The sequence below is a fragment of the Salvelinus fontinalis genome, chromosome 3 (genome assembly GCF_029448725.1).
Source record: "Salvelinus fontinalis isolate EN_2023a chromosome 3, ASM2944872v1, whole genome shotgun sequence".
Taxonomy (NCBI): Eukaryota; Metazoa; Chordata; class Actinopteri; order Salmoniformes; family Salmonidae; genus Salvelinus; species Salvelinus fontinalis.
Window position 1 is genome coordinate 11559091 of NC_074667.1, and position 26920 is coordinate 11586010.

Genomic DNA, 26920 nt, shown 5'->3' on the forward strand with positions numbered 1-26920 from the left:
TGGAAGACCCAACGACGACCAAGTTTTCGACTCCTGGCAGAGGCAGACAGGTTGTGGACTAAAATCTCCTGGTACTCGATGGAGTCCATGATGCCATGTCTCCTAACAAGGTTCCCAGGGCCTTTGGAAGTCAAACAGTCTCACAACATCACAGATCCACCACTATACTTCACAGTGGGGATTAGGTTATTTTCTGCATGACCATTGCTCTTTTTACACCAAACCCACCTCTGGTGTTTGTTGCCAAAAAGCTCTGTTTTACTCTCATCTGAACATAGAACCTGGTTCCAATCAAACGTGGTTCCAATGACATTTAGCAAACTCCAGGTGCTTAAATGTGTGGTTTGGTGACAGCAGTGGTGTTCTTCTGGCAACCCTTACAAATAATTTGTTGGCATGAAGGTGGCGTCTAATTGTAGTTTTGGAGACTTGATGAAACCAACTTCTCCAATTCTCCAACTGTGATCTTTGGAGATTGTTGTGCCACTTGAACTATCTTTCTCACTGTGCGTGGGGGCAAAATACACTCGCGTCCTCTTCCAGGGAGGTTCATCATAGATCCAGTTGTTTTAAATTTCTTAATTATTGATCTAATAGTGGAGATGGGTATTTTCAGGCATTTAGCTATCTATTTTATAGCCATTGCCTGATTTGTTAAGGTCAACAACCTTTTGTCTCATTTCATTTATGTGTACTCTGGCCTTTCCCATGTTGATGGATGACTAAGGGAGTTTAGCCTGTGTGTCACCTCATATTCATACCCCAGTGAAACAGAAATTCATGGACCACTTAAGAGTTCCCAAAGACTCAGGTTACCTTCATGTTCATAAGAATTTCTAGGGCTGCCAATAATGGTGACACGCATGTTTTTGAATAAAATAATAATTTCTTGATGACAATTCTTTTTTTCTTTTAACAATTTTAGAGGTTTAACAATTCGAGGTTATAGTCATATGATATTTAGAGTATAAAATCAATCTGATGAACAAAAATGACATTTTTTCACATCCTTTTTTGTTCATATTTACCTAGGGTGCCAATAATTCAGGGGGGTACTGTACAATTCAGTTAAAGATGCAAATAGTGTTATTTGACGTGTATCTTTTCGACACCCAAAGACCCAAATGACGTTACATACAGTGGATGCAAGGACTGACCATTCATGAGATCAAAAACTGTAAACATTTTTACAAACATTTTAGTAAAAATGTGCTTATATTTTGGGTTCTTAATGAGGTAAAACAGCTGTTAAATTCTTGAAGAATCAATGGCAATGGCAATAATTTTATTTAAAAAATGGACGCACCAATCGCAGACTGTTGCTTTAACATATAGTAGACCTAGGCCTACATGTTGTACATCTAATGTTGTGTCCCTGGTATTGAGAGGGAGTGGGGGAAGGTGTAGCTCACCAGGTACCACTACGCTCATGATCAAAGGCAGCATATGATCCATCGCTTTTCCGATACGCCAGTTGCTGATCATAACCTTGACAATAACAAAAGAAAACCATGAACCATGAAGATAATCAAAGCCTATTAGTTTTGTGCCAATAAGAAAGAACTTGTACTGATAACACCACAGGCAGTGTGGCGAGTTCCCCAAAGCCTTTGTAGCTAACATGTTATGTTATTTCACTCCACAACTCAGTCACAAAGCAGCGAGAGAGTAACAATGAAAAAATCTATGTTTAACGGGCAATCTTCTGTGCATTTACAAACAAACGTCAACAAATGAAAAAAAAATGTTTTTGTACGAGTAGCGTTCAGTCTGGGTTGTGCAGTGGAAGTCAGCACACTTATTTTGAAAATACAGGGAGCGTTACTCATCCCGAACGACGATCAGCATTTACCCACCTATTTTAATTTACCCCTACATCACTGACTGTCGAAAGATAAAGTACCAAATTCGCTACAAAGGCTAAGAAACCCACGCCTGATCCGTTCAAGCAGAAAATTAAAAAAAAATGCAAAAATCGAACTATTGCTTTTTGTGTGGTTGTTAACCACAAATCAAGTGTGAGAAACAAAAACATTAATTGTTAAAACTGCACTGTAATATTAGGCCTATAGCATAACTTTAATGTGTTTACTTCCAATCAATGCCATCCTCTCTGGGAGGTGTGCAACTGTAAATGCAAAACTAAAATGTGGAATTCACCAACATTCTCACCTCTTTGAATGTAGTTGACTGCTTGATTTCTGCGTTCTAATCCCACTTTATCCCACTGTTTGGTCGTGTCCAGGTAATGTGTGGCGATGAGAGGTAAAGTCATGCCTATCATGTTCTGCTCCCCACAGCCACCTGGTTGTCGAAGGAGGTCGCCCAGGGGTGAACCACTGATAGCTGCCTCTATCGTGCTGGCCAACTGCTCACCTGAAAAGATGCAGAGAGTAAAACATATATAAATGCAGACGTTAAAACATTATAAATGCATACAATTAAACATAATAATAACTGGAATATGACTTAGTCAATGGTCAGTGACAACATGACAAAGACAGTTTCTTTTTGTTTCTTTTTTTACCTTTATTTAACTTAACCTATAAAGAATACCATGGATCTAATAGACCGACACTACAACAGCATTATTACAGATCTCAACTTATCCCTACACTACAACATCATTATTACAGATCTCAACTTATCCCTACACTACAACAGCCTTATTACAGATCTCAACTTATCCCTACACTACAACAGCCTTATTACAGATCTCAACTTATCCCTACACTACAACAGCATTATTACAGATCTCAACTTATCCCTACACTACAACAGCATTATTACAGATCTCAACTTATCCCTACACTACAACAGCCTTATTACAGATCTCGACTTATCCCTACACTACAACATCATTATTACTGATCTCAACTTATCCCTACACTACAACATCATTATTACTGATCTCAACTTATCCCTACACTACAACATCATTATTACTGATCTCAACTTATCCCTACACTACAACAGCCTTATTACTGATCTCAACTTATTCCTACACTACAACAGCCTTATTACAGATCTCAACTTATCCCTACACTACAACAGCATTATTACTGATCTCAACTTATCCCTACACTACAACAGCATTATTACAGATCTCGACTTATCCCTACACTACAACATCATTATTACTGATCTCGACTTATCCCTACACTACAACATCATTATTACTGATCTCAACTTATCCCTACACTACAACATCATTATTACTGATCTCAACTTATCCCTACACTACAACAGCATTATTGCAGATCTCAACTTATCCCTACACTACAACAGCATTATTACTGATCTCAACTTATCCCTACACTACAACAGCCTTATTACAAATCTCAACTTATCCCTACACTACAACAGCATTATTACTGATCTCAACTTATCCCTACACTACAACATCATTATTACTGATCTCAACTTATCCCTACACTACAACAGCCTTATTACAGATCTCAACTTATCCCTACACTACAAAAGCATTATTACTGATCTCAACTTATCCCTACACTACAACAGCATTATTACAGATCTCAACTTATCCCTACACTACAACAGCATTATTACAGATCTCAACTTATCCCTACACTACAACAGCATTATTACTGATCTCGACTTATCCCTACACTACAACATCATTATTACTGATCTCGACATATCCCTACACTACAACATCATTATTACTGATCTCGACATATCCCTACACTACAACATCATTATTACTGATCTCGACTTATCCCTACACTACAACATCATTATTACTGATCTCAACTTATCCCTACACTACAACATCATTATTACTGATCTCAACTTATCCCTACACTACAACAGCCTTATTACAGATCTCAACTTATCCCTACACTACAACAGCATTATTACAGATCTCAACTTATCCCTACACTACAACAGCATTATTACTGATCTCAACTTATCCCTACACTACAACAGCATTATTACTGATCTCAACTTATCCCTACACTACAACAGCATTATTACTGATCTCAACTTATCCCTACACTACAACAGCATTATTACTGATCTCGACTTATCCCTACACTACAACAGCATTATTACTGATCTCGACTTATCCCTACACTACAACAGCATTATTACTGATCTCGACTTATCCCTACACTACAACAGCATTATTACTGATCTCGACTTATCCCTACACTACAACAGCATTATTACAGATCTCAACTTATCCCTACACTACAACATCATTATTGCTGATCTCGACTTATCCCTACACTACACTCTCTTGAAAAAAGGCGCTATCTAGAACCTAAAAGGGTTCTTCGGCTGTCACCATAAAATAACCCTTTTTGGTTCGAGGTTAGAACCCTTTTGGTTCCAGGTTAGAACCCTTTCCCCAGAGGCTTTTTCGAAGAGTGTAAGCTTCCGAAGCTCCACACAATGTTTTATTCTATAGACCTACTGATGATCTTAATAGCCGTGGCAGATACATTTGCTACTCAGTGGTCCTCTAGCTTTGTGAACCAATACGAAGCTAGTGAGCCGAGGGCAACTATCTTATTCAACTAATGTTGTTAACACGTATTCGTAGTACATTTCTAAATGGTCCATGTGTGTCAGATCATTCCGTCTCACCTGTCACACTTATGTGTGTTCTGGCAGGTGTATTTGGAACCTGGTTAACCAGTGCACCACTCCGAACGCGCACAGTATCCGTCCCCCCTTTTTAACCCGGAGAAAGACAGAGACAGAGAGAGACAGCGACAAAGACAGAGCGAGCAAATAATGTAAACAGTTGTTACGAGTTTTTCCATTCAATCTCACCTACAGGTAGAGCCATACAATTTGACTTGCATATTAAGAGAGGAAAATGTATATTATCAACCATCATGATACTCATCAGTGCAACGAATGGTAATACTGTCATTGGAACTATAGATGATCTACATCTGTGTATGCTACCATACACTCACCGTGTTTGGCGGGATCCAGTTCCACCTTCTTCACCTGAAGCCTTGTCAGCACCCCTTCGGGCTGTCATTGTTAGAATGAAAACACAGTAATTTGCTCATTTACTTATTAATCAACTCAGCATATATGTTTTTTGCTTGAATTACAACAATTCACCTGGTGGCCTAGGTTTTCCAAATAGGGGCGATAAAGTATTTACTTTAACAGCACATAGGCCTACTTCTTATGGGAATGGTCTGGAATCATAGTAAAATAGCTGGGCTTTCCAGTTACCAAAGATTCAAGATTCAACATCCGCCACAAGGTTCAAGAACCGCCACCTTACTTTCGTATCAAAAATTAGGACAATGGTCTCATGGACCATCGGATCTTAGTACAAGGAGTCCCATAAGGTATGTTTTTAAAGGAGAGCTCACTGTATTTGCTGACAGGTTTTGAGGCACCAGTACAACACCAGACGAGCCAAAAGTCAACCTCTTCCAAAAGCACCTCACACCAGCTGAAATCTTCCTTCTTAATCAAGATTCATATTTTGTTCCAAAACACCTATTATTGACTTTTCTATTGACCAGAAAATGTTCAGCTCTACCAGATTGTGTTCACAAGTGACACCCACTCCACCTGTCTTGAAGAGATTCAATTCAAACCCATTAATACCTTGTGGAAGACGAGGTAAAGTCTGGTGGGAGCAGAATAAACAAAAAACAAAAATCTGTCCCTGAACAAACTACAGGCAGATTCTACACTCAATATTTTCATCAAGTGGACCAGGGCGGGCGACAGTGATTATGGATACTGGCAATTATATTGTTGAATACAAAAGACAATTGTCAGACTTCAATTTATACAGGCCATTGTCCTCCGACCCCACCCCAACCTACAACAAACTGAACAAGGAGACATCGGGGTGTGCCTCCCGAGTGGCGGAGCGGTCAAAGCCACTGCATTGCAGTGCTGAGGCGCCTCTACAGTCTGGGTTCGATCCCAGGCTGTGTCACAGCCGGCTGGGAACTCCAAAGGGCAGCACACAATTGGCCCAGTCCCGTCCAGGTTAGGGGAGGGTTTGGCCGGAGGGCTTTCCTTGGCTCATCGCGCTCTAGCATCTCCTTGTGGCGGGTCAGGCGCCTGCAAGCTGACCTCAGTTATGAGTTGAATGGTGCGGCTGGCTTCCGGGTTAAGCGAGCAGTGTGTTAAGAAGCAGCACGGCTTGGCGGTTCATGTTTCGGAGGACGCATGACTCGAGTTTCAGCGATGAGACAAGATTGTAACTACCAATTGGATATCACAAAAAAGGGGTAAAAGAGACATTGGTGGAAGCAGTAAATCACTGATGAGAAAACAAGAGCATTCCTGTATGTCCAACATCCCCCTCTTCTACACGTAACTGAAGATCCACAAGGGCCTGGACAGGCAGACCCATTGTGTCAGATATTGGGAGCTTTCTACTCTGCCATCTTATCATAAAGACAAGTGACAAGTGAAAGTCCTTTTTTCTAGCAACACTAATTATTTAGTATTCTTCTTACAGTGTAGTTGGTTACATGGATGGCACCAAATAAAGCCAATCTGCAACTCGGATAGTTTGGGAAGGTCAGAAGCAATGGTTTGCCTTACCACCACACGTAGCTCCTTCTTAACACCGTCCCGACCACCCCAATCTCGGACGGAGGCCTTCACCTCGATGGTATGGAGGCCCAGCTTCATGGGGATGATGACAAAGGGAACACTTCGTGTGGACCTGGGGTCCACCATAACAGTAACAATATACCTCCCCTTCTTGCTGGCAGAGCTGCACACGTCTGATGTCTCCCTCAGTTCTACACGGACCTGCCATTAAGGTGGAGAGGGGTAGTCACATCACCGTGGATCTAATCAGATAAATACCACACTGAATGGTATAATAATAATAATAATAATAATAATAATAATAATAATGCACAGAAAAGGTCATACTGATTTTAGAATGAAATATTTGGGTTTACTCTGTATACCTCCTGCATCTGCAGGTTCAACTCAACACGGTTGCGTGCCTGCCTTTAAATGACAATAAGCTTACGGTTATAGAGTTCTCCCTGTAGTTGTGAAGAATGGCTTTGATTTCCAGCTGCTCATTGCGTACGGCAGAGTAGGGTAGCTTCAGATCAAGGAAGAAGTTCTTCCAAACAATTATTTTGAGCGGTTCAGACACACAGATTCCTATTGAGCAAGAGAGTTGCCATAAGATAGAAGATGTAGAAAGAGTAGCCACCAATATAGCAAGAGGGGTACAAATAAGTGAGAGTACCATGTGTTTTGGACAGGCCAATGGCAGTGATCTGCCAGCTGGTGATGGAATCCGGTAAGGTCATTTTTATGTTATGCATAGGACTAAATGGTAAAAAGAAAATATGTAGGATTTTCATTACATGGGAAAAGGAATATGCATTAGAATGCATTTTACTGTAGTGCATTGAACAATCTCAATAAATACTGTTCTTACCACTGCTTATTGTCAGGACACTGCGGCAGACTCTCCTCATTCCATAGCCAACTCTCAGGGAAGAAGGATCGGGAAATGATGTTGTTAAAATTTTCGAAATCCTCTTCTTCACCTTACCAAGAGTGACAGAAAGTCAGACAGTTCCCATCACTATTAATGTATTTCCCTTTTACACAGAAGGGAATACCAGAATATTTTATACATTCACACTCTGGTTTTGTTTATCACACTGGATTTACATAGTGTGCAATTTTAGAATTGACAATTCCAGTCCACTACAGTTGTTTCACTTACTGCGGGCTAATATGAGCTGGTCAGTCTTGGCCTCTTCACGTTTGGTGGCCATTTCTCTACAACATTTCAGGAAGGATTCCACACACTCTGTTCCATCGCTGATGTATTGGGCACGCCGCTCGCACGTGTAATCTAGAATGTTCTTCCTCATACCGTCCATGCAGCACTGTCTCTCCAGGCCGGTGTACTGGCTCGCTAGGACATAGAGAAGTGCATTATTAGTGAGATTCTGCATTATCGCAGAGTGATCTGCAAAACCTTTAGGGAAACCAAGTGCTGAGAGTTAACGGAATTTTAAAAGGAATATAATTCAATGAAAGAAGAAAAAAAACCTGAACATCATTTGAAGTTTGTTTAGTGGCCAATCTGGACAGCAGTCTTCCTATTTCGTAATTGGTTCTCATTCCCAGAGGTTGAAAACATAAACAATAAAACACTATTTGAAATCCTTGCAACAGATGTCTGTTTGGTAAGAAAGAAGTACTAAGTTCTACTAATAAATAAATACATATGTACATGGTTAAAACAAAAACATCCAGTTTTGAGATCAGGCATCACAAGCAGAGAAACTCTTGTCCTACCCAGTGTGGTTACCACATCATTTATAGTCACTGCTCGTCGTCTCCTTGAGTTGACAGGGCAGCTGGCGACTAAAGCACACAAAGAAGAAGACGGATTTCAATGCACAAAACCTGCCTGGGAGATTTGACAAGGCAATATTAAGGACAAATGTTTTAGGCCTACATCAACCAAATTCCACAGTGAGAATGAAGATACTATGGTGAAGTAAAATATGATACACCAGCTGATAACTGGCTAAAATGTGATATTGCCAATAGTGTATTTTATAACTTAAGTATTAATATTATATATTATATAATTATATAGCGCTTTGCAAAGAACCAAAGTCACTTTACAATTGTAGAAAAAAACAGTAGTCAAAACAAAGCCAGGCTAAACAAAAACATGAGAGTGAAAGGAGGCCACAATGAAGAGAAAGAGTGTGATGTATCAATGTACGAATGAGTGAGCAGGTGTTCTGTGTGTCCGAAAACAAACGCTTAGTAGTCATTGGCATCTTTTTGCTACGTTGTAAGACTTTTACAAAGTGTCTAGAAATGATAACTGCGTGGCCAACCAAGGTATCAACCCTTATGAGGTCAGAAGTAGAAGTAAGCTGACTGCTAATGGTTTTAGGAGACACACAACATCCAATATTCGGCCAACACATATTTTGCACACATTCAGATCAGGTTAAAGAGATTGCAAGATTGTCAATTTTCAGATTAACTCAAGGATACCATTTGTATGTCTCTGTGTGCAGTTTGAAGTAAATTGCTAGCATTGATCAATGAAATTACAACCTATATTCACCCACTCAAAAAAACAGCCGACAGTTATTGAATTTCTAATGTGTTATCACTATGCTTTCAACCATCTAAAAGCATAACCATATTCCAATGGAAAAACAACGTCAGATTTTTGGTTTAGTTGTCACCCAAATGTCTATCACTACGCTTTCAACCCTTTACAAGCACAGCAAAGTTCAAATGGGAAAAACAACGTCAGATTTTTGGTTTAGTTGTCACCCAAATGTCTATCACTACGCTTTCAACCCTTTACAAGCACAGCAAAGTTCAAATGGGAATACAATGTCAGATATTTTGTTTATTTATACAAAGGATTAATGCGTCATCACTGTGCTTCATCTAATAGCAGAACCAAATCACCTGTATTGCAGTTGAGATTACACTAAAAGAACATGATCCAAGTGATTAATGCCGTTTGAGATTCTGCGCAGATTATTACAGCAATGTGAAAAGTTCCAAAGACCTATTTAACCTTTATTTAACTTGGCAAGTCAGTTAAGAACAAATTCTTATTTACAATGACGGCCTAGGAACAGTGGGCTAACTGCCTTGTTCAGGGGCAGAACAATCGATTTTTACCTTGTTAGCTGGGGGATTCAATCTAGCAACCTTTCGGTTACTAGCCCAACGCTCTAACCACCAGGCTACCTGCCGACCTATACATGCTATCGTGTATTTGGGGAGGTTCTCTCATTCTTTTCTACAGATCCTCTCAAGCTCTGACAGGTTGGATGGGGAACGTCGAAGCACAGCTATTTTCAGGTCTTTTCAGAGATGTTCGATCCGGTTCAAGTCCAAGCTCTGGCTGGGCCACTCAAGGACATTCAAAGACTTGTCCCGAAGCCACTCCTGTGTTGTCTTGGCTGTGAACTTAGGGTCGTTGTCCTGTTGGAAGGTGAATCTTCACCCCAGTCTGAGGTCCTGGGCACTCTGGAGCAGGTTTTAATCAAGGATCTCTCTGTACTTTACTCAGTTCATCTTTCCCTTGAGCCTGACTAGTCTCCCAGCCCCTCCTGCTGAAAAACATCCCCACAGCATGATGCTGCCACCACCATGCTTTTCCGTAGTGCCAGGTTTCCTCCAGACGTGACGCTTGGAATTCAGGCCAAAGAGTTCAATCTTGGTTTCATCAGACCAGAGAATCTTGGTTCTCATAGTCTGAGAGTCCTTTAGGTGCCTTTTAGCAAACTCTGAAGCAAGCTGTCAAGTGCCTTTTACTGAGGAGTGGCTTCTGTCTGGCCACTCTACCATAAAGGCCTGATTGGTGGAGTGCTGCAGAGTTGGTTGTCCTTCTGGAAAGGTTCTCCCATCTCCACAGAGGAGCTCTAGAGCTCTGTCAGAGTGACCATAGGGTTCTTGGTCACCTCCCTGACCAGCTTTAGGAAGAGTCTTTGTGGTTCCAAACTTCGTCCAAGGACGATGGAGGCCACTTTATTCTTGGGTACTTTCAACGCTGAAGAAATGTTTTGGCACCCTTCCCCAGATCTGTGCCTCGACACAATCCTGTCTCAGAGCTCCTTCGATCTCATGGCTTGGTTTTTGCTCTGACATGCACTGTCAAATGTGGGACAGTATATACAGTTGAAGTCAGAAGTTTACATACGCTTAAAACTAGTTTTTCAACCACTCCACAAATGTCTTGTTATTAACAAACTACAGTTTTGGCAGGTCGGTTAGGATATCTACTTTGTGTATGACACAAGTACATTTTCCAACAATTGTTTACAGACAGATTATTTCACTTATAATTCACTGTATCACAATTCCAGTGGGTCGGAAGTTTACATACACTAAGTTGACTGTGCCTTCAAACAGCTTGGAAAATTCCAGAAAATTATGTAATGGCTTCTGATAGGCTAATTGACATAATTTGAGTCAATTGGAAGTGTACCTGTGGATGTCTTTCAAGGCCTACCTTCAAACTCAGTGCCTCTTTGCTTGACATCATGGGAAAATCAAAAGAAATCAGTCAAGACCTCAGAAGGAGGTGAACCACACGTCTGGTTCATCCTTGGGATCAATTTCCAAATGCCTGAAGGCACCACGTTCATCTGTACAAACAATAGTACGCAAGTGTAAACACCATGGGACCACGCAGCCGTCATACCGCTCAGGAAGAAGACGCGTTCTGTCTCCTAGAGATGAACGTACTTTGGTGCGAAAAGTGCAAATCAATCCCACAACAACAGCAAAGGACCGTGTGAAGATGCTGGAGGAAACAGGTACAACGTATCTATATCCACAGTAAAGTCCTATATCGACATAACCTGAAAGGCCACTCAGCAAGGAAGAAGCCACTGCTCCAAAACCGCCATAAAAATACCAGACTACGGTTTGCAACTGCACATGGGGACAAATATCATACTTTTTGTAGAAATGTCCTCTGGTCTGATGAAACAGAAATAGATCTGTTTGAAGAACACCATCCCAACCGTGAAGTACGGGGGTGGCAGCATCATGTTGTGGGGTTGCTTTGCTGCAGGAGGAACTGGTGCACTTCACAAAGTAGATGGCATCACGAGGAAAATAATTACGTGGAAATATTGAAGCAACATCTCAAGACATCAGTCAGGAAGTTAAAGCTTGGTCGCAAATGGGTCTTCCAAATGGACAATGACCCCAAGCATACTTCCAAAGTTGTGGCAAAATGGCTTAAGGACAACAAAGTCAAGGTATTGGAGTGGCCATCACAAAGCCCTGACCTCAATCCTATAGAACATTTGTGGGCAGAACTGAAAAAGCGAGCAAGGAGGCCTACAAACCTGACTCAGTTACACCAGCTCTGTCAGGAGGGATGGGCCAAAATTCACCCAACTTATTTTACGAAGCTTGTGGAAGGCTACCCGAAACATTTGACCCAAGTTAAACAATTTAAAGGCAATTCTACCAAATACTAATTGAGTCAATGTAAACTTCTGACCCACTGGGAATGTGATGAAAGAATAAAAGCTGAAACAAATCATTCTCTCTCCTATTATTCTGACATTTCACATTCTTAAAATAAAGTGGTGATCCTAACTGACCTAAGACTTTTTACTAGGATTAAATGTCAGGAATTGTGGAAAACTAAGTTTAAATGTATTTGGCTAGGGTGTATGTAAACTTCCGACTTCAACTGTAGACAGGTGTGTGGCATTCCAAATCATGTTCAATCAATTACACTTTCAACAGGTAGATTCCAATGAAGTTATAGAAACATCTCAAGGATGATCAATGGAAACAGGTGTCACGGCCGTTTAAAGGAGTGGACCAAGGTGCAGCGCGATTGGAATACATCTTTTAATTCAACGAAGAACACTTAACAAACTAACAAACAAAACGTGAAGCCAACGGGACTGGAGGGCGTCGCTGGAGGCTCCGGACTGGCGAACGTCTCTGGAGGCTCCGGACTGAAGGGCGTCGCTGGAGGCTCCGGCCTGGCGGCCTTCGTAGGAGGCCTCGTTCCATGACTCCTCACTGGAGGCTTCGTGCCATGGATCATCACTGGAGGCCTCCTGCCATGGATCAACACTGGAGGCTTCGTGCCATGGATCATCACTGGAGGCTTCGTGCCATGGATCATCACTGGAGGCTTCTTGCCATGGATCATCACTGGAGGCTCCGTGCCATGGATCATCACTGGAGGCTTTGTGCCATGGATCATCACTGGAGGCTTCGTGCCATGGATCATCACTGGAGGCTTCTTGCCCTGGATCATCACTGGAGGCTTCTTGCCATGGATCATCACTGGAGGCTTCGTGCCATGGATCATCACTGGAGGCTTTGTGCCATGGATCATCACTGGAGGCTTCGTGCCATGGATCATCACTGGAGGCTTCTTTCCCTGGATCATCACTGGAGGCTTCGTGCCATGGATCATCACTGGAGGCTTCGTGCCATGGATCATCACTGGAGGCTTTGTGCCATGGATTATCACTGGAGGCTTCTTGCCCTGGATCATCACTGGAGGCTTCTTGCCATGGATCCTCACTGGAGGCTTCGTGCCATGGATCATCACTGGAGGCTTCGTGCCATGGATCATCACTGGAGGCTTCGTGCCATGGATCATCACTGGAGGCTTCGTGCCATGGATCATCACTGGAGGCTTCGTGCCATGGATCATCACTGGGGGCTTCGTGCCATGGATCATCACTGGAGGCTTCGTGCCATGGATCATCACTGGAGGCTTCTTGCCATGGATCATCACTGGAGGCTTCGTGCCATGGATCACCACTGGAGGCTTCTTGTCATGGGTCACCACTTGAGTGGAGAAACACACAGGAGGCTTGGCTCTGGGAGAAGGCACAGGACTCACCAGGCTGGGGAGACATGCAGGAGGCCTCTTCCTTGGTCGGATACACTGGGCCGTGGAGGCGCACTGGCGGTCTCGAGCGCAAAGCTAGCACCACTCGTCCTGGCTGGATACCCCCTGTAGCCCGGCAAGTGCGGGGAGCTGGAACAGGCCGCACTGGGCTGTGCTGGCGAACCGGGGACACCGTGCGTAGGGCTGGTGCAGGATAACCCGGGCCGAGGAGATTCACTGGAGGCCAGATGCGCTGAGCCGGCAGCATCCCTCCTGGCTCGATGCTCTAGCCCGGCCGATGCGAGGAGCTGCGATGTAGCGCACCGGGCTATGAGTGCGCACTGGGGACACCTTGCGCGTCACCGCATAACACGGTGCCTTCCCGGTCAATCTCTCCCCACGGCAAACACGAGGAGTTGGCTCAGGTCTATGACCTGACTCCGCCAATCTCCCCGTGTGCCACCCCCCAAAAAAATTCTGGGGCTGCCTCTCGTGCACGCCTACTCGAGCCAACTCCTCTTTAGGAGGAGCTCCGCCTTAGCTGCCTCCAGCTCCTCTTTAGGACGCCGATACTCTTCCGTCTGTGCCCAGGGTCCCTTGCTACCCAGGATTTCCTCCCATGTCCAACTCTCCAACCAATGCTGCTCCCTCCTACCATGCTGCTTGGTCCTTTGGTGGTGGGTAGTTCTGTCACAGCCGTTTAAAGGAGTGGACCAAGGTGCAGCGCGATTGGAATACATCTTTTAATTCAACGAAGAACACTTAACAAACTAACAAACAAAACGTGAAGCCAACGTAGTGCTCACAGGCAACTAAACATGGACAACTACCCACAAATACAGGTGGGAAAAAGGCTACCTAAGTGTGGTTCTCAGAGACAACGATAGACAGTTGTCCCTGATTGAGAACCACACCCGGCCCAACACATAGAAATACAAAATCATAGAACATAGAATGCCCACCCAAATCACACCCTGACCAAACCAAAATAGAGACATAAAAAGCTCTCTATGGTCAGGGCGTGACAACAGGATGCACCTGAGATACATTTCAGGTCTCATAGCAAAGGTTCTGAATAGTTATGTAATAAGTATTTTAGATTGTATTTTTTTATTAATTTGCAAACATTTCTAAACACCTGTTTTTGCTTGTCATTATGGGGTAGTATGTGTAGATTTATGAGGATACATTTTAGAATAAGGCTGTAACGTAACAAAATGTGGAAAAAGTCAAGGGGTCTGAATACTTTCCAAATGCAATCTACACAAAATGAGTGATAAAGTATGGTCACATTTAATTTGCTCTGTTAAACCAACAAATTGGAATTACTTCGATTGTCACACTCTGATCTGTTTCACCTGTTTTTGTGATTGTCACCACCCCCCTCCAGGTGTCGCCCATCTTCCCCATGATCCCCTGCGTATTTATACCTGTGCTCTCTGTTTGTCTGTTGCCAGTTCGTCTTGTTGATTGGCCTCAGCCTACGTCCAGGGCGCAGCTGCAACGCTTCCTGGAGTTCGCCAACTTTTATCGCCGCTTTATCTGGGGTTACAGCAACCTGGCCTCCCCCCTATCTGCCTCTACCAAGGTATCGTTCACGCGGTTCACGGCCATGGACCGGGCGTTCCGGGACCTTAAACACCGCTTCACCATGGCTCCGATCCTGGTTCATCCGGACCCTTCCTGTCAGTTCGTGGTGGATGCCGATGTGTCGGATGTCGGAGTGGGGGCTGTTCTGTCTCAACGTTCTGTCTCAACCCCGGAGCCCGAGACCATCCTTCCCACCTCGTGCCTGGCGATGGCACTCAGCTGGGGTATCTGGAAACAGGTCCGGGAGACGCAGTGGTCCCAGCCGAACCCTGGGGGGCCCAGATAAACGGATGTTTGTGCTTGACGCTGTCCACTTCGCGGTCCTGGAGTGGGCTCATTCCTTCAGGCTTGCCACAGGTCTCCCCCGTCTGATGGTAACATCGACATCCTGACCGTGGTGGATCGCTTTTCCAAGGCCGCCCACTTCATTCCTCTCCAAAAGTTACCCTCTGCCAAGGAGACGGCCCAGCTCATGGTGCAGCACGTCATCCGGATCCATCGACTGCCCGTAGACATGGTCTCTGACCGCGGCCCTCAGTTCTCGTCCCAGTTCTGGAAGTCATTCTGCACCCTCATTGGGTCGTTGACCTGCCTGTCCTCCGGCTTCCATCCCCAGTCTAACGGCCAGTCGGAGCGAGCCAACCAGGATCTCGAGACCACCCTGCACTGCCTGGTCTCCGCCAAACTCACCACCTGGAGCCAGCAGCTGGTGTGGGTGGAATACGCCCACAACACCCTTCCCTGCTCTGCCACGGGCCTATCACAGTTTTATTGTTCCCTGCGGTATCAGCCCCTGCTCTTCCCTGAGCAGGAAGAGGAGGTCGGCATACCTTCTGCCCAGATGTTTTTCCGCTGCTGTCATTGTCCCTGGAGGAGAGCTCGGTCGGCCCTCCTCAAGACCACCTCCAGGTATCGATGACAAGCGGATCGCCATCGGATCCCGGCTCCCCGGTATCGTCTCGTGTAGAAGGTATGGCTATCCACCCAGGATCTGCCCCTCCGGGTGGAATTCCGCAAACTCTCCCCCCGGAATATCGTCCCGTTCCCCATCTCCAAGATCATTAGCCCCTCTGCTGTTCATCTTCTGTTGCCCTGTAACCTTCATATATACATTCCACCTTTATGTGTCCAGAGACAAACCCATGTCTCACAGCCCTTTGTCTCCCATTTCCAGGCCCAGTCTTATCGATGGCCAACCGGCTTACATGGTGAGGCGTCTCCTGAAGGTTCGACCTCGGGGCAGGGGATTCCAGTGCCTGGTTGACTAGGAGGATTATTGTCTCCATCCCCCTCCAGGTGTTGCCCATCTTCCCCAATATATCCCCGGTGTATTTATACCTGTGTTCTCTGTTTGTCTGTTGCCAGTTCGTCTTGTTTGTTCAAGTCAACCAGCGTTTTGTGTCTCAGCTCCTGCTTTTTCCAGTCTCGCTTTTCTCGCCCTCCTAGTTTTGACCCTTGCCTGTCCTGACTCCGAGCCCTGACCACTCTGCCTGACCCAGAGCCTGCCTGCCGACCTGTACATTTGCCCCCCTCTGGATTACCGACCTCTGCCTTATCCTGAGCCTGCCTGCCGCCCGGTACCGTTAACTCCCCTCTGGTTTACTGCCCCCTGCCTGCCTTGACCTGTCTATTGCCTGCTGTTGGAATATTAAACTATTGTTTATTTGACGTGGTCTGCATCTGGGTCTTACCTTCATACCTGATATGGATAGCAACAGTGAATCTCTTTAGTTTTTAAGTGGAGATTTTTCGAGCTAAGCAGTGCTTGGTTAAAAGCCTAGATGGGAGACCAAAAGGCAGCTGTTGATAGATCAAGTCTCCAGTTGGAGGTCCTGCCCAGCCTATAGTTTTTTTCTGATACTGGATATAACGTTGAAGATCTGACATTGTTTTAAAGGTACAAAGGTTTGTCTATGATGAAATGTGGTTACCATGATGACATAATCCTGTGGTTGAAATTTCACCCTCAAAACAACAGTTCCCTTCCCTTTTTCCAAAAGTTGATGACTTTTTTCAAATCCAATTTATTTTCCACATAATTTGTCAACATATTGTGACATTGAAACTATGTTGAAACAACGTTGATTCAACCAGTTTGTGCCCAGTGGGTAGTGACACATTGCCTCTATCAAACCAATAAAGCATTTTGAATGGGTGCAGTTCCAAAGAGACATTGATTTAAAAAAAAATATACCTCTGACTTGCAGCAAGCTAGCGTGCATATGATACAAAACAAATGCCGCATAGGCTACTAAAACAGAGACACGGACAAAACAAGAAAAAATACGAAAAATTGCATATACTAAGGCAATCAAATCCGAGCGCTGAATGCAATTGACTCCGACCGTTCCCATTCAAACTAAAAATCCAAATGTGAAGTTCGCCTGACTTCCGATAGTCAAGTGAACGAGACAGGACTTTGGAAGGCTGGCCACGCAAGACTAGGCAGGCCTGAATGTGTATTTCAGCTTTTATATAGAGGCATTATACTTGGGCTTCACATACCTGTCCTCTGAGGGGTGCCCCCTGCAGTGTTGGATGCAAACACCAGTCCAGCGTCGTAGAAAACGCCCATACTGTCCATTCCACTCCCTGCGGTGCAGCCTGTGTCATGTTTCTCTATTATGTCCCAGATCTAAGGATGGGTTCATGCACATACCAATGCCATGTACGCACACACACACACACACACACACACACACACACACACACACACACACACACACACACACACACACACACACACACACACACACACACACACACACACACACACACACACACACACACACACACACACACACACACACACACACACACCTATTCTTGTGGGGACAAAACAATTGATTTGCATTCACAAAATCCTATTTTCCCGAACCCAACCGTACACTTAAACTTAAACCTCTAACCCTAATTCTAACCCTTACCCCTAATCCTAAAATAGCCATTTCCCTTTTGGGGACCGGCGAAATGTCCACACTTGTCCAAACGTTCCTATTTTACTATCCTTGCGAGGACTTCTGGTCCGCTTATGGTCCGCACAAGGATAGTAAAACCAAAAACACACATACACACAAATCAGTCCGAAAACATTCCCAAGTGTTGGTGGGCAAGTATGGCGCAATCTTCTGTTTGGTCCAAATGTATTTCAGTTTAAGAGGACATAGTACAAATGGAAATGTTGCATCTATCAAAAACCCATTTAGCAATTTGTTTTTATTTGAAGATTCTCCTAGTTGAATTCCCTCGTAAATTAATTTGAGCAGCATTTTGTGCATTCGGAAAGTATTCTGGTCCATTCCCTTTTCCCACATTTTATTACGTTACATTTTGTTGCGTTTTAATCCTAAATAGGATTATTTTTCTAAATCCTCATCAATCTACTCACAACATGATGGAAAAGTTAATTATTATAATTTTTTTGCAAATGTATAAAAATAAAATAACTTATTTACATACAGTTGAAGTCGGAAGTTTACATACACCTTAGCCAAATACATTTAAACTCCAATACCTTGACTTTGTTGTCTTAAGCCATTTTGCTACAACTGTGGAAGTATGCTTCGGGTCATTGTCCATTTGGAAGACCCATTTGCGACCAAGCTTTAACTTCCTGACTGATGTCTTATGATGTTGCTTCAATATAGCCACAATTTTCCTCCCTCATGGTGAGATCTATTTTGTGAAGTGCACCAGTCCCTCCCGCAGCAAAGCATCCCCACAACATGACGCTGCCACCTCCGTGCTTCACGGTTGGGATGGTATTCTTTGGCTTGCAAGCCTCCCCCTTATTCCTCCAAACATAACGATGGTCATTATGGCCAAACAGTTCTATTTCTGTTTCATCAGACCAGAGGACATTTCTCCAAAAACATAGTCTGGCTTTTTTATGGCAGTTTTGGAGCAGTGGCTTCTTCCTTGCTGAGCGTTCTTTCAGGTTGTCGATATAGGACTTGTTTTACTGTGGATATAGATACTTTTGTACCTGATTCCTCCAGCATCTTCACAATGTCCTTTGCTGTTGTTCTTGGATTGATTTGCACTGAGTTTGAAGGCAGGCCTTGAAATACATCCACAGGTACACCATCAAATGATGTCAATTAGACTATCAGAAGCTTCTAAAGCCATGACATAATTTTCTGGAATTTTCCAAGCTGTTTGAAGGCACAGTCAACTTAGTGTATGTAAACTTCTGACACAATGGAATTGTGATACAGTGAATTATACTGTAAGTGAAATAATCTATCTGTAAACAAATGTTGGAAAAATTACTTGTGTCATGCACAAAGTAGATGTCCTAACCAACTTGCCAAAACTATAGTTTGTTAACAAGACATTTGTGGAGTGGTTGAAAAACGAGTTTCAATGACTCCAACCTAAGTGTATGTAAACTTCTGTAACTATTCAGACCCTTTGCTATGAGACTCGAAATTGAGCTCAGGTGCATCCTGTTACCATTGCTCATCCTTGAGATGTTGAGATGTCCACCTGTGGTAAATGTAATTGATTGAACATGATTTGGAAAGACACACACCTATCTACATAATATTCCATAGTTGACAGTGCATGTCAGAGCAAATACCAAGCCATGAGTTTGAAGGAATTGTCCGTAGAGCTTCGAGACAGGATTGTGTCGAGGCCAGATCTGGGGAAGGGTACCAAAAATCATTCTTAAATGGAAGAAGTTTAGAACCACCAAGACTCTTCTGAGCAATCGGGGTAGAGCAATCGGGGGAGAAGGGCCTTTGTCCGTGAGATGACCAAGAACCCAATGGTCATTGACAGTGCTCCAGAATTTCTCTGTGGAGATGGGAGAACCTTCCAGAAGGACAACCATCTCTGCAGTATTCCACCAATCAGACCTTTATGGTATAGTGGACAGACGGAAGCCACTTCTCAGTAAAAGGCACATGACAGCCCACTTGGAGTTTACTAAAAGTCACCTAAAGGACTCTCATACGATGAGAAACAAGAGTCTCTGGTCTGATGAAACCAAGATTGAACCCTTTGGCCTGAATGCCAAGCATCATGTCTGGAGGAAAGCTGGCACCATCCCTACGGTGAAGCATGGTGGTGGCAGCATCATGCTGTGGGGATGCTTTTCAGCGACAGGGACTGGGAGACTAGTCAGGATCAAGGGAAAGATTAACGGAGCAAACTACAAAGAGACCCTTGATGAAAACCTGCTCCAGTGCGCTCAGGACCTCAGACTGGGGCGAAGGTTCACCTTCCAGCAGGACAATGACCCTAAGCACACAGGCAAGACAACGCAGGAGTGGCTTCGGGACAAGTCTCTGAATGTCCTTGAGTGGCCCAGCCAGAGGCCGGACTTGAAACCGATCTAAAATCTCTGGAGAGACCTGAAAATAGCTGTGCAGCGACTCTCCCCATCCAACCTTACAGAGCTTTAGAGGATCTGTAGAGAGGAATGGGATTAACTCCCCAAATACAGGTGTGCCAAGCTTATAGTGTCATACCCAACAAGACTCAAGCCTGTAATTGCTGCCAAAGGTGCTTCAACAAAGTACTGAGTAAAGGGTCTGAGTACTTATGTAAATGTGATATTTAATATTTTTATATATAAATATTCCAAAAATTCTAAAAATGTGTTTTTGCTTTGTCATTGTGGGGTATTGTGTTTAGATTGATGAGGGGAAAAAACTATTTAACCCATTTTAGAATAAGGCTGTAACATAGCAAAATGTGGAAGTCAAGCGGTCTGAATACCTTCCGAATGCACTGGACCCACATGGCTTTTTTTTTTAAACCACGTCACTTTTTTTATAGCCACATGAAATACGTTCCGTGGGGTCTGAAATTATTGACACCATTGATAAAGATTAGCAACAATGACTGTATAAAATAATAAATCAACTATTGTACACTCCAAAATTGGGATATTATTTTATTCTAATACATTTCTCTGAGAAAGAGATATTGTTTAACAAGTAATTTATTTATTCTAAAAAAGGGTAGGTGTCAAAATTACTGACACCCCTAAAGATTCTTATAAATAAAGTTGTCATCAATTTTTGCATTTGGTCGCATATTGCTAGTACACAATGACTACATCAAGCTTGCATTTGCAGTTCCAATAACAGGGGAGGTTAGCATGTCTTGAGGGGTATCATCTTGGACCATCTCATCATCATTATTCACGATTCATTCAGGACTGTCCGTAATCATGGTGGCATCCACATTAATGTAGACGTGTTTAAAAACAAATTTTATTCTAAAAGGACACAATACACTATTTACCATTAATTTCTATTGGGCACAAAATATTCTGAAACACAACCAAAACGAACTGAAAATGCATCCAACAAGTGTGTAGAGTCACAAGCTTGATGTAGTCATTGCGTGCTAGGAATATGGGACCAAATACTAAACTTTTAATGACTTTATTTATAAGAATCTTTAGGGGTGTCAATATTTTTTAACCCTACCTTATTTTTAGTAGTTGTTAAACAAAATCTCTTTCTCTGAGCAATTGTATTAGTATAAAATAATATAATTTCCCAATTTTTTGGGACATGCAATAGAACTCAGTATTTCTTTTATACAGTCGTTATTGCGCATCTTTTTCAAGCATGTCAATCATTTCCAGACCCCACTGTAGGTATGGACTAACATCAATAAATAAACAACTATGGACAGTTTAGATGAGAAGACTCAGAGTCTCATTAATTAGGTGGCAGAAGTAGGGTAAGTTCAGTCTGCAGTTCTTCACCTTCGTCTGAGTAAGTCGGTTTTTGTCATTCAAGATGTAGACCCCATTATCCACGGCCACAAGTCCCACCCTGGCCTCTGAATCACCAATGACAGACAGGGTGAGTTCGTCCCCAGGTGCATGACCGCCACTGGGACTTACGGCATCCACTTTTAGCTGTGGGACACAGACGGAGGTAATGTTTGAGAAGTCTTGAATGCAATACCTCACATAGAAATACTAACACAGCTAGACAACAGTTTTAAGAGGGGGAGATGGGCAAATGGGTATAACAGTAGAAAGGTTGGACACAGGGATTGAACCCCGATCTCCGGTGGAGAGTGGTAGATGTGACTAGAGCCGAGTGTAACCACTAGACGATGGGTTCTGTACAGTGAGGCAACAGTCTTACCGATCCCATGCACGTATCCTTGACGTCGACCCACACAGAGTCAGACACAACCTCATTCTGGCCCACGTGGTAATATGCCACAATCCGGAAGGAGGGGATCATATCCTTGTTCACCGTCAGAGGATGTGTCACCAGTCCTTGTCCCTTCCTCCACTCTAACCTTTGGGAGGAAATGAGATGTCCTTTGCTCAAGATCTGTGAACACAAAGACTTGTCAGTATTCATCTCTACGGGGAGGACAAACTGGCACTAACTAGAAAAGAGTGCCAGCCAGTGATGGGTGGAGTCAGAGAATTCCTGGTTTAAGTAAAGAACAGAGTGGGAGGCCCCGGTGCACAACTGAGCAAGAGGACAAGTACATTAGAGGTCTTTGTTTCTGGCCATTTTGAGCCTGTTATCGAACCCACAAATGCTGATGCTCCAGATGCTCAACTAGTCTAAAGAAGGTCAAATGTTTTGTTTCTCTATTCAGAACAACAGTTTTCAGCTGTGCTAACATAATTGCAAAAGGGTTTTCTAGTGATCAATTAGCCTTTTGAAATGATTAACTTGGATTAGTTAACACAATGTGCCAATGGAACACAGGAGTGATGGTTGCTGATAATGGGCCTCTGTATGCCTATGTAGATATTCCATTAAAAATCAGGCATTTCCAGCTACAAAAGTAATTTACAACATTAACAGTGTCTACACTGTATTTCTGATCATTTTGATGTTATTTTAATGGACCAAAAATGTGCTTTTCTTTCAAAAACAAGGACATTTCTAAGTGACCCCAAACATTTGAATGGTAGTGTATATATCTTTTTTTTTTCTTTTCTTTTTTTTTTACATACCACACAATACACAACCATGCAGCATTTTTACCCTGTAATGTTGCCAACCAATGCATCACAGCTTGGTCAAATGCACAAGTCTAAGTGATTAAAGTTGACTGGTACACACCAGGTAGGTTATCTCATGTTTGTCATGTTGGGCCGCAGGACTGCTGCCGAGGCTTATGTCTATTTTGAGTCGATCTTCGATTTTGACCTCTGCAGAATGGATGTTTATGTGAATGTAGTTCTGTGAGTTGTCTTTTGATTTATAGGGCTTGGCAGTCATCGTCTGTGTGCCCTGCCTGTCCTCTCCAAGTACATTGACGTTGGTCTTCACCTGTGTCGAAATAGAGCAACAAAATGAATGACTACAAGGTGTCAACACTTCTTGACACAATTAAAAAACAAGTTTGGGTTTTGAACTTGCCATGATGTGCAGCTCAGCAGTGCCCACATCCGTGTTAATTGTCATTTTGGCAATACCATTGTCATGTGTCCTCCCCTGCTCTATTTTGTCGTTGTGTAAAGCCTCCACATCGATACCTTTGGCTGGAGAATCATCTGGATTGGTCACATACACCTAATGGTACAAATTGAAAGTGGTACAATTAGACCAATAGGTGGGGAAGACAGTGCAAGCCCAATATACCATCCTACCCCTTGACCACAGTTACTTGGTTGGTTTCCATGGTTAAAATAACTAGGCAACACTTTGGAATAGCATAGTAATTGAGTTCATGTCGAACACAGTGATTGAATGTTCTTAAATGTACCGAGATGTCGTAAGGCATTCCTGGTTTGAAGTACAGTGGGGTCTTCTTGAAGTGAATGCTATACGGTGACTTGACTATGAAGATTCCCTTTTTCTCTGCTTTCACCATCTCACTCCCTGAGGGATAAAACCGACACCTTCCCTGTTTTGAGACTGAACACAAACGCACACTTCATAAGATCCAAAGGTATGCACGTACCACAGACACTCTACTTACCTGTGTCTGTTAACACATTGACTGATATGTAGAGGGATTTCTGCAAAAGGTTATTGATGTCTGGGAAAGTTTCTTTGATGTGCTGTATCTTCAGAACCGCTTTGCATCCTCCGTCTTTAAGCTGCATTCGTAAGAAACAAAGCAAAGATGCCTGTCTGTCAGACTTCTTGTGATATTCTAGCTAGAGAGCTCATCAAACATAGACTACCCATGGTGAATGTTTGTGAATACCTATATGTGTACCGAATTATCCAAATAAACTCCCGCCCATATTACATGCACAAACCTCCACTCTCTGGAGAGAGCTGGGAAAACTCGTCCTGCCATCTCCTTGGATCACCCCGAACACCACAAAACCCGATCCTGTCACAGGCTTCCCAAACAGGTACCTTCAAAACCAAACCATACAGCAATACCACCACAGAGAATTAGGGAGGGGGGGGGGGTAGAGGAGTACTGTAAATGAGATGATATGTTAAGTAGCAGTTCTAGTTACTAGTTACCATGGAAATAACAACAATAAATATATTTTGACATTCTACAATGGCTCCAACCTGGCATCAATGTTGACCGATAGCTCATCATCATCAACGTAGAAGAAGGACTTGCTCACTGTCAATTTGACTTCAAAGCTGGGTAGAACTAGATAGGAAGAATTAATATCCTGAACTAAAACATAAATGCAACATGTAAAGTGTTGGTCTCATGTTTCATGAGCTGAAATAAAAGATCCTCAACATTTTGTTAACACACAAAGTGTACTTCTCAAAAATGTGGTGCAAAAATGTGTTTACATCCCTGTTAGTGAGCATTTTTCTCCTTTGCCAAGACAATGCATCCACCTGACAGGTGTGGCACATCAAGAAGCTTGTTTTGGGGACAATAAAAGGTAACTCTAAAATGTGCAATTTTGTCACACAACACAATGCTTTGAGGGAGCGTTGCACTGTAGGAATGAGAGATGAAACTGGGGGTTTGCTGAAAAATTTCTGCACAAACTGTCAGAAACCGTCTCAGAGAAAATCATCTGCGTTCTAATCCTCACCAGGGTACTAACCTGATTGCAGTTCGGCGTCATAACCGACTTCAGTGGGCAAATGCTCGATTCAACCGTACTGGGTAGATGGCAGACAGCGTGTATGGCGTCATGTGGGCGAGCGGTATGCTGATGTCAACGTTGTGAACAAAGTGCCCAACCCAAAGTGCAGTGGCGTTATGGTATGGGTAGACATAAGCTACGGACAACGAATGCAATTGCATCTTAGCGATGGCATTTTGAGTGCACAGAGATACCGTGACGAGATCCTGAGGCCCATTGTTGTGCCATTCATCCGCCACCATCAACTCATGTTTCAGCATGATAATGCACGGCCCCATGTCTCAACTGTCTTTACACAATTCCTGGAAGCTGAAAATGTGCCAGTTCTTCCATGGCCTGCATACTCACCAGACATGTCACCCATTAAGCATGTTTGGAATGCTTTGGATCGACGTGTACGACATCATGTTCTAGTTCCCGCCAATATCCAGGTACTTCACACAGCCATTGAAGAGGAGTGGGACAACATTCCACAGGCCACAATCAACAGCCGGATCAACTCTATGCGAAGGCGATGTGTCGAGCTGAATGAGGCAAATGTTGGTCACACCAGATACTGACCGGTTTTCTAATCCACACCCCTACCTTTTTTTAAGGTATCTGTGACCAACAGATGCATATCTGCATTCCCAGTCATGTGAAATCCATAGATTAGGGACTGATGAATATATTTTTAGTCTGTTCAACCTCTCTTTTGTATCGGCCGAGATTTCTAAAGATTGGAAAGCTGCCGTAGTCATCCCCCTCTTCAAAGGGGGGACACTCTAGACCCAAACTGTTACAGACCAATATCCATCCTGCCCTGCCTTTCTAAAGTCTTCGAAAGTCAAGTTAACAAACAAATCACTGATAATTTCGAATCCCACCATACCTACTCCGCTATGCAATCCAGTTTCCGAGCTGGTCACGGGTGCACCTCAGCCACACTCAAGGTCCTAAACGATATCATAACCACCATCGATAAAAGACAGTACTGTGCAGCCGTCTTCATCGACCTGGCCAAGGCTTTCGACTCTGTCAATCACCGTATTCTTAACGGCAGACTCAACAGCCTTAGTTTCTCAAATGACTCCCTCGCCTGATTCACCAACTACTTCTCAGATAGAGTTCAGTGTGTCAAATCGGAGGGACTGTTGTCCGGACCTCTGGCAGTCTCTATGGGGGTACCACAGGGTTTAATTCGCGGGCCGACTCTTTTCTCTCTATATATCAACGATGTCGCTGTGGCTGCAGGTGATTCCTTGATCCAGCTCTACGCAGACGACACCATTCTGTATACATCTGGCCCTTCTTTGGACACTGTGTTAACAAACCTCCAAACGAGCTTCAATGCCATACAACACTCCACTTCCGTGGCCTCCAACTGCTCCTAAACGCTAGTAAAACTAAATGCATGCTCTTCAACCGATTGCTACCCGCACCTGCCCGTCTGACTAGCATCACTACTCTGGATGGTTCTGACTTAGAATATGTGGACAACTACAAATACCTAGGTGTCTGGTTAGACTGTAAACTCTCCTTCCAGACTCACCATCTCCAATCCAAAATGAAATCTAGAATCTGCTTCCTATTTCGCAACAAAGCCTCCTTCACTCACGCTACCAAACATACCCTCGTAAAACTGACTATCCTACCGATCCTCAACTTCGGCGATGTCATTTACAAAATAGCCTCCAACACTCTAATCAGCTAACTGGATGCAGTCTATCACAGTGCCATTTGTTTTGTAATCAAAGCCCCATATACCACCCACCACTGCGACCTGTATGCTGTCGTAGGCTGGCCCTCGCTACATATTCGTCGCCAGACCCACTGGCTCCAGGTCATCTATAAGTCTTTGCTAGGTAAAGCTCTGCCTTATCTCAGCTCACTGGTCACAATAACACCACCCACCCGTAGCACGCTCTCCAGGCAGTTATATCTCACTG

At 43.5% G+C, this 26920-nt stretch overlaps 1 protein-coding gene across 1 annotated transcript in view; it reads right to left on the bottom strand.

Annotated features, from left to right (window-relative positions):
• Window positions 1-26920, bottom strand: part of LOC129838829 (complement C3-like) — a 56558-nt gene that overhangs the window by 20123 nt on the left and 9515 nt on the right. Inside the window, exons 7-25 of the mRNA XM_055906049.1 lie at window positions 24448-24535; window positions 24180-24282; window positions 23894-24014; window positions 23678-23793; window positions 23332-23484; window positions 23032-23241; window positions 22087-22281; window positions 21696-21851; window positions 17471-17600; window positions 8305-8373; window positions 7724-7918; window positions 7430-7541; window positions 7235-7317; window positions 7007-7146; window positions 6565-6777; window positions 4953-5013; window positions 4615-4701; window positions 2173-2376; window positions 1413-1488 (exon numbers count right to left, since the gene is read on the bottom strand). Coding sequence (XP_055762024.1) covers window positions 1413-1488; window positions 2173-2376; window positions 4615-4701; window positions 4953-5013; window positions 6565-6777; window positions 7007-7146; window positions 7235-7317; window positions 7430-7541; window positions 7724-7918; window positions 8305-8373; window positions 17471-17600; window positions 21696-21851; window positions 22087-22281; window positions 23032-23241; window positions 23332-23484; window positions 23678-23793; window positions 23894-24014; window positions 24180-24282; window positions 24448-24535 — 2512 coding nt within the window. The remainder of the gene's footprint in view (window positions 1-1412; window positions 1489-2172; window positions 2377-4614; window positions 4702-4952; window positions 5014-6564; window positions 6778-7006; window positions 7147-7234; window positions 7318-7429; window positions 7542-7723; window positions 7919-8304; window positions 8374-17470; window positions 17601-21695; window positions 21852-22086; window positions 22282-23031; window positions 23242-23331; window positions 23485-23677; window positions 23794-23893; window positions 24015-24179; window positions 24283-24447; window positions 24536-26920) is intronic.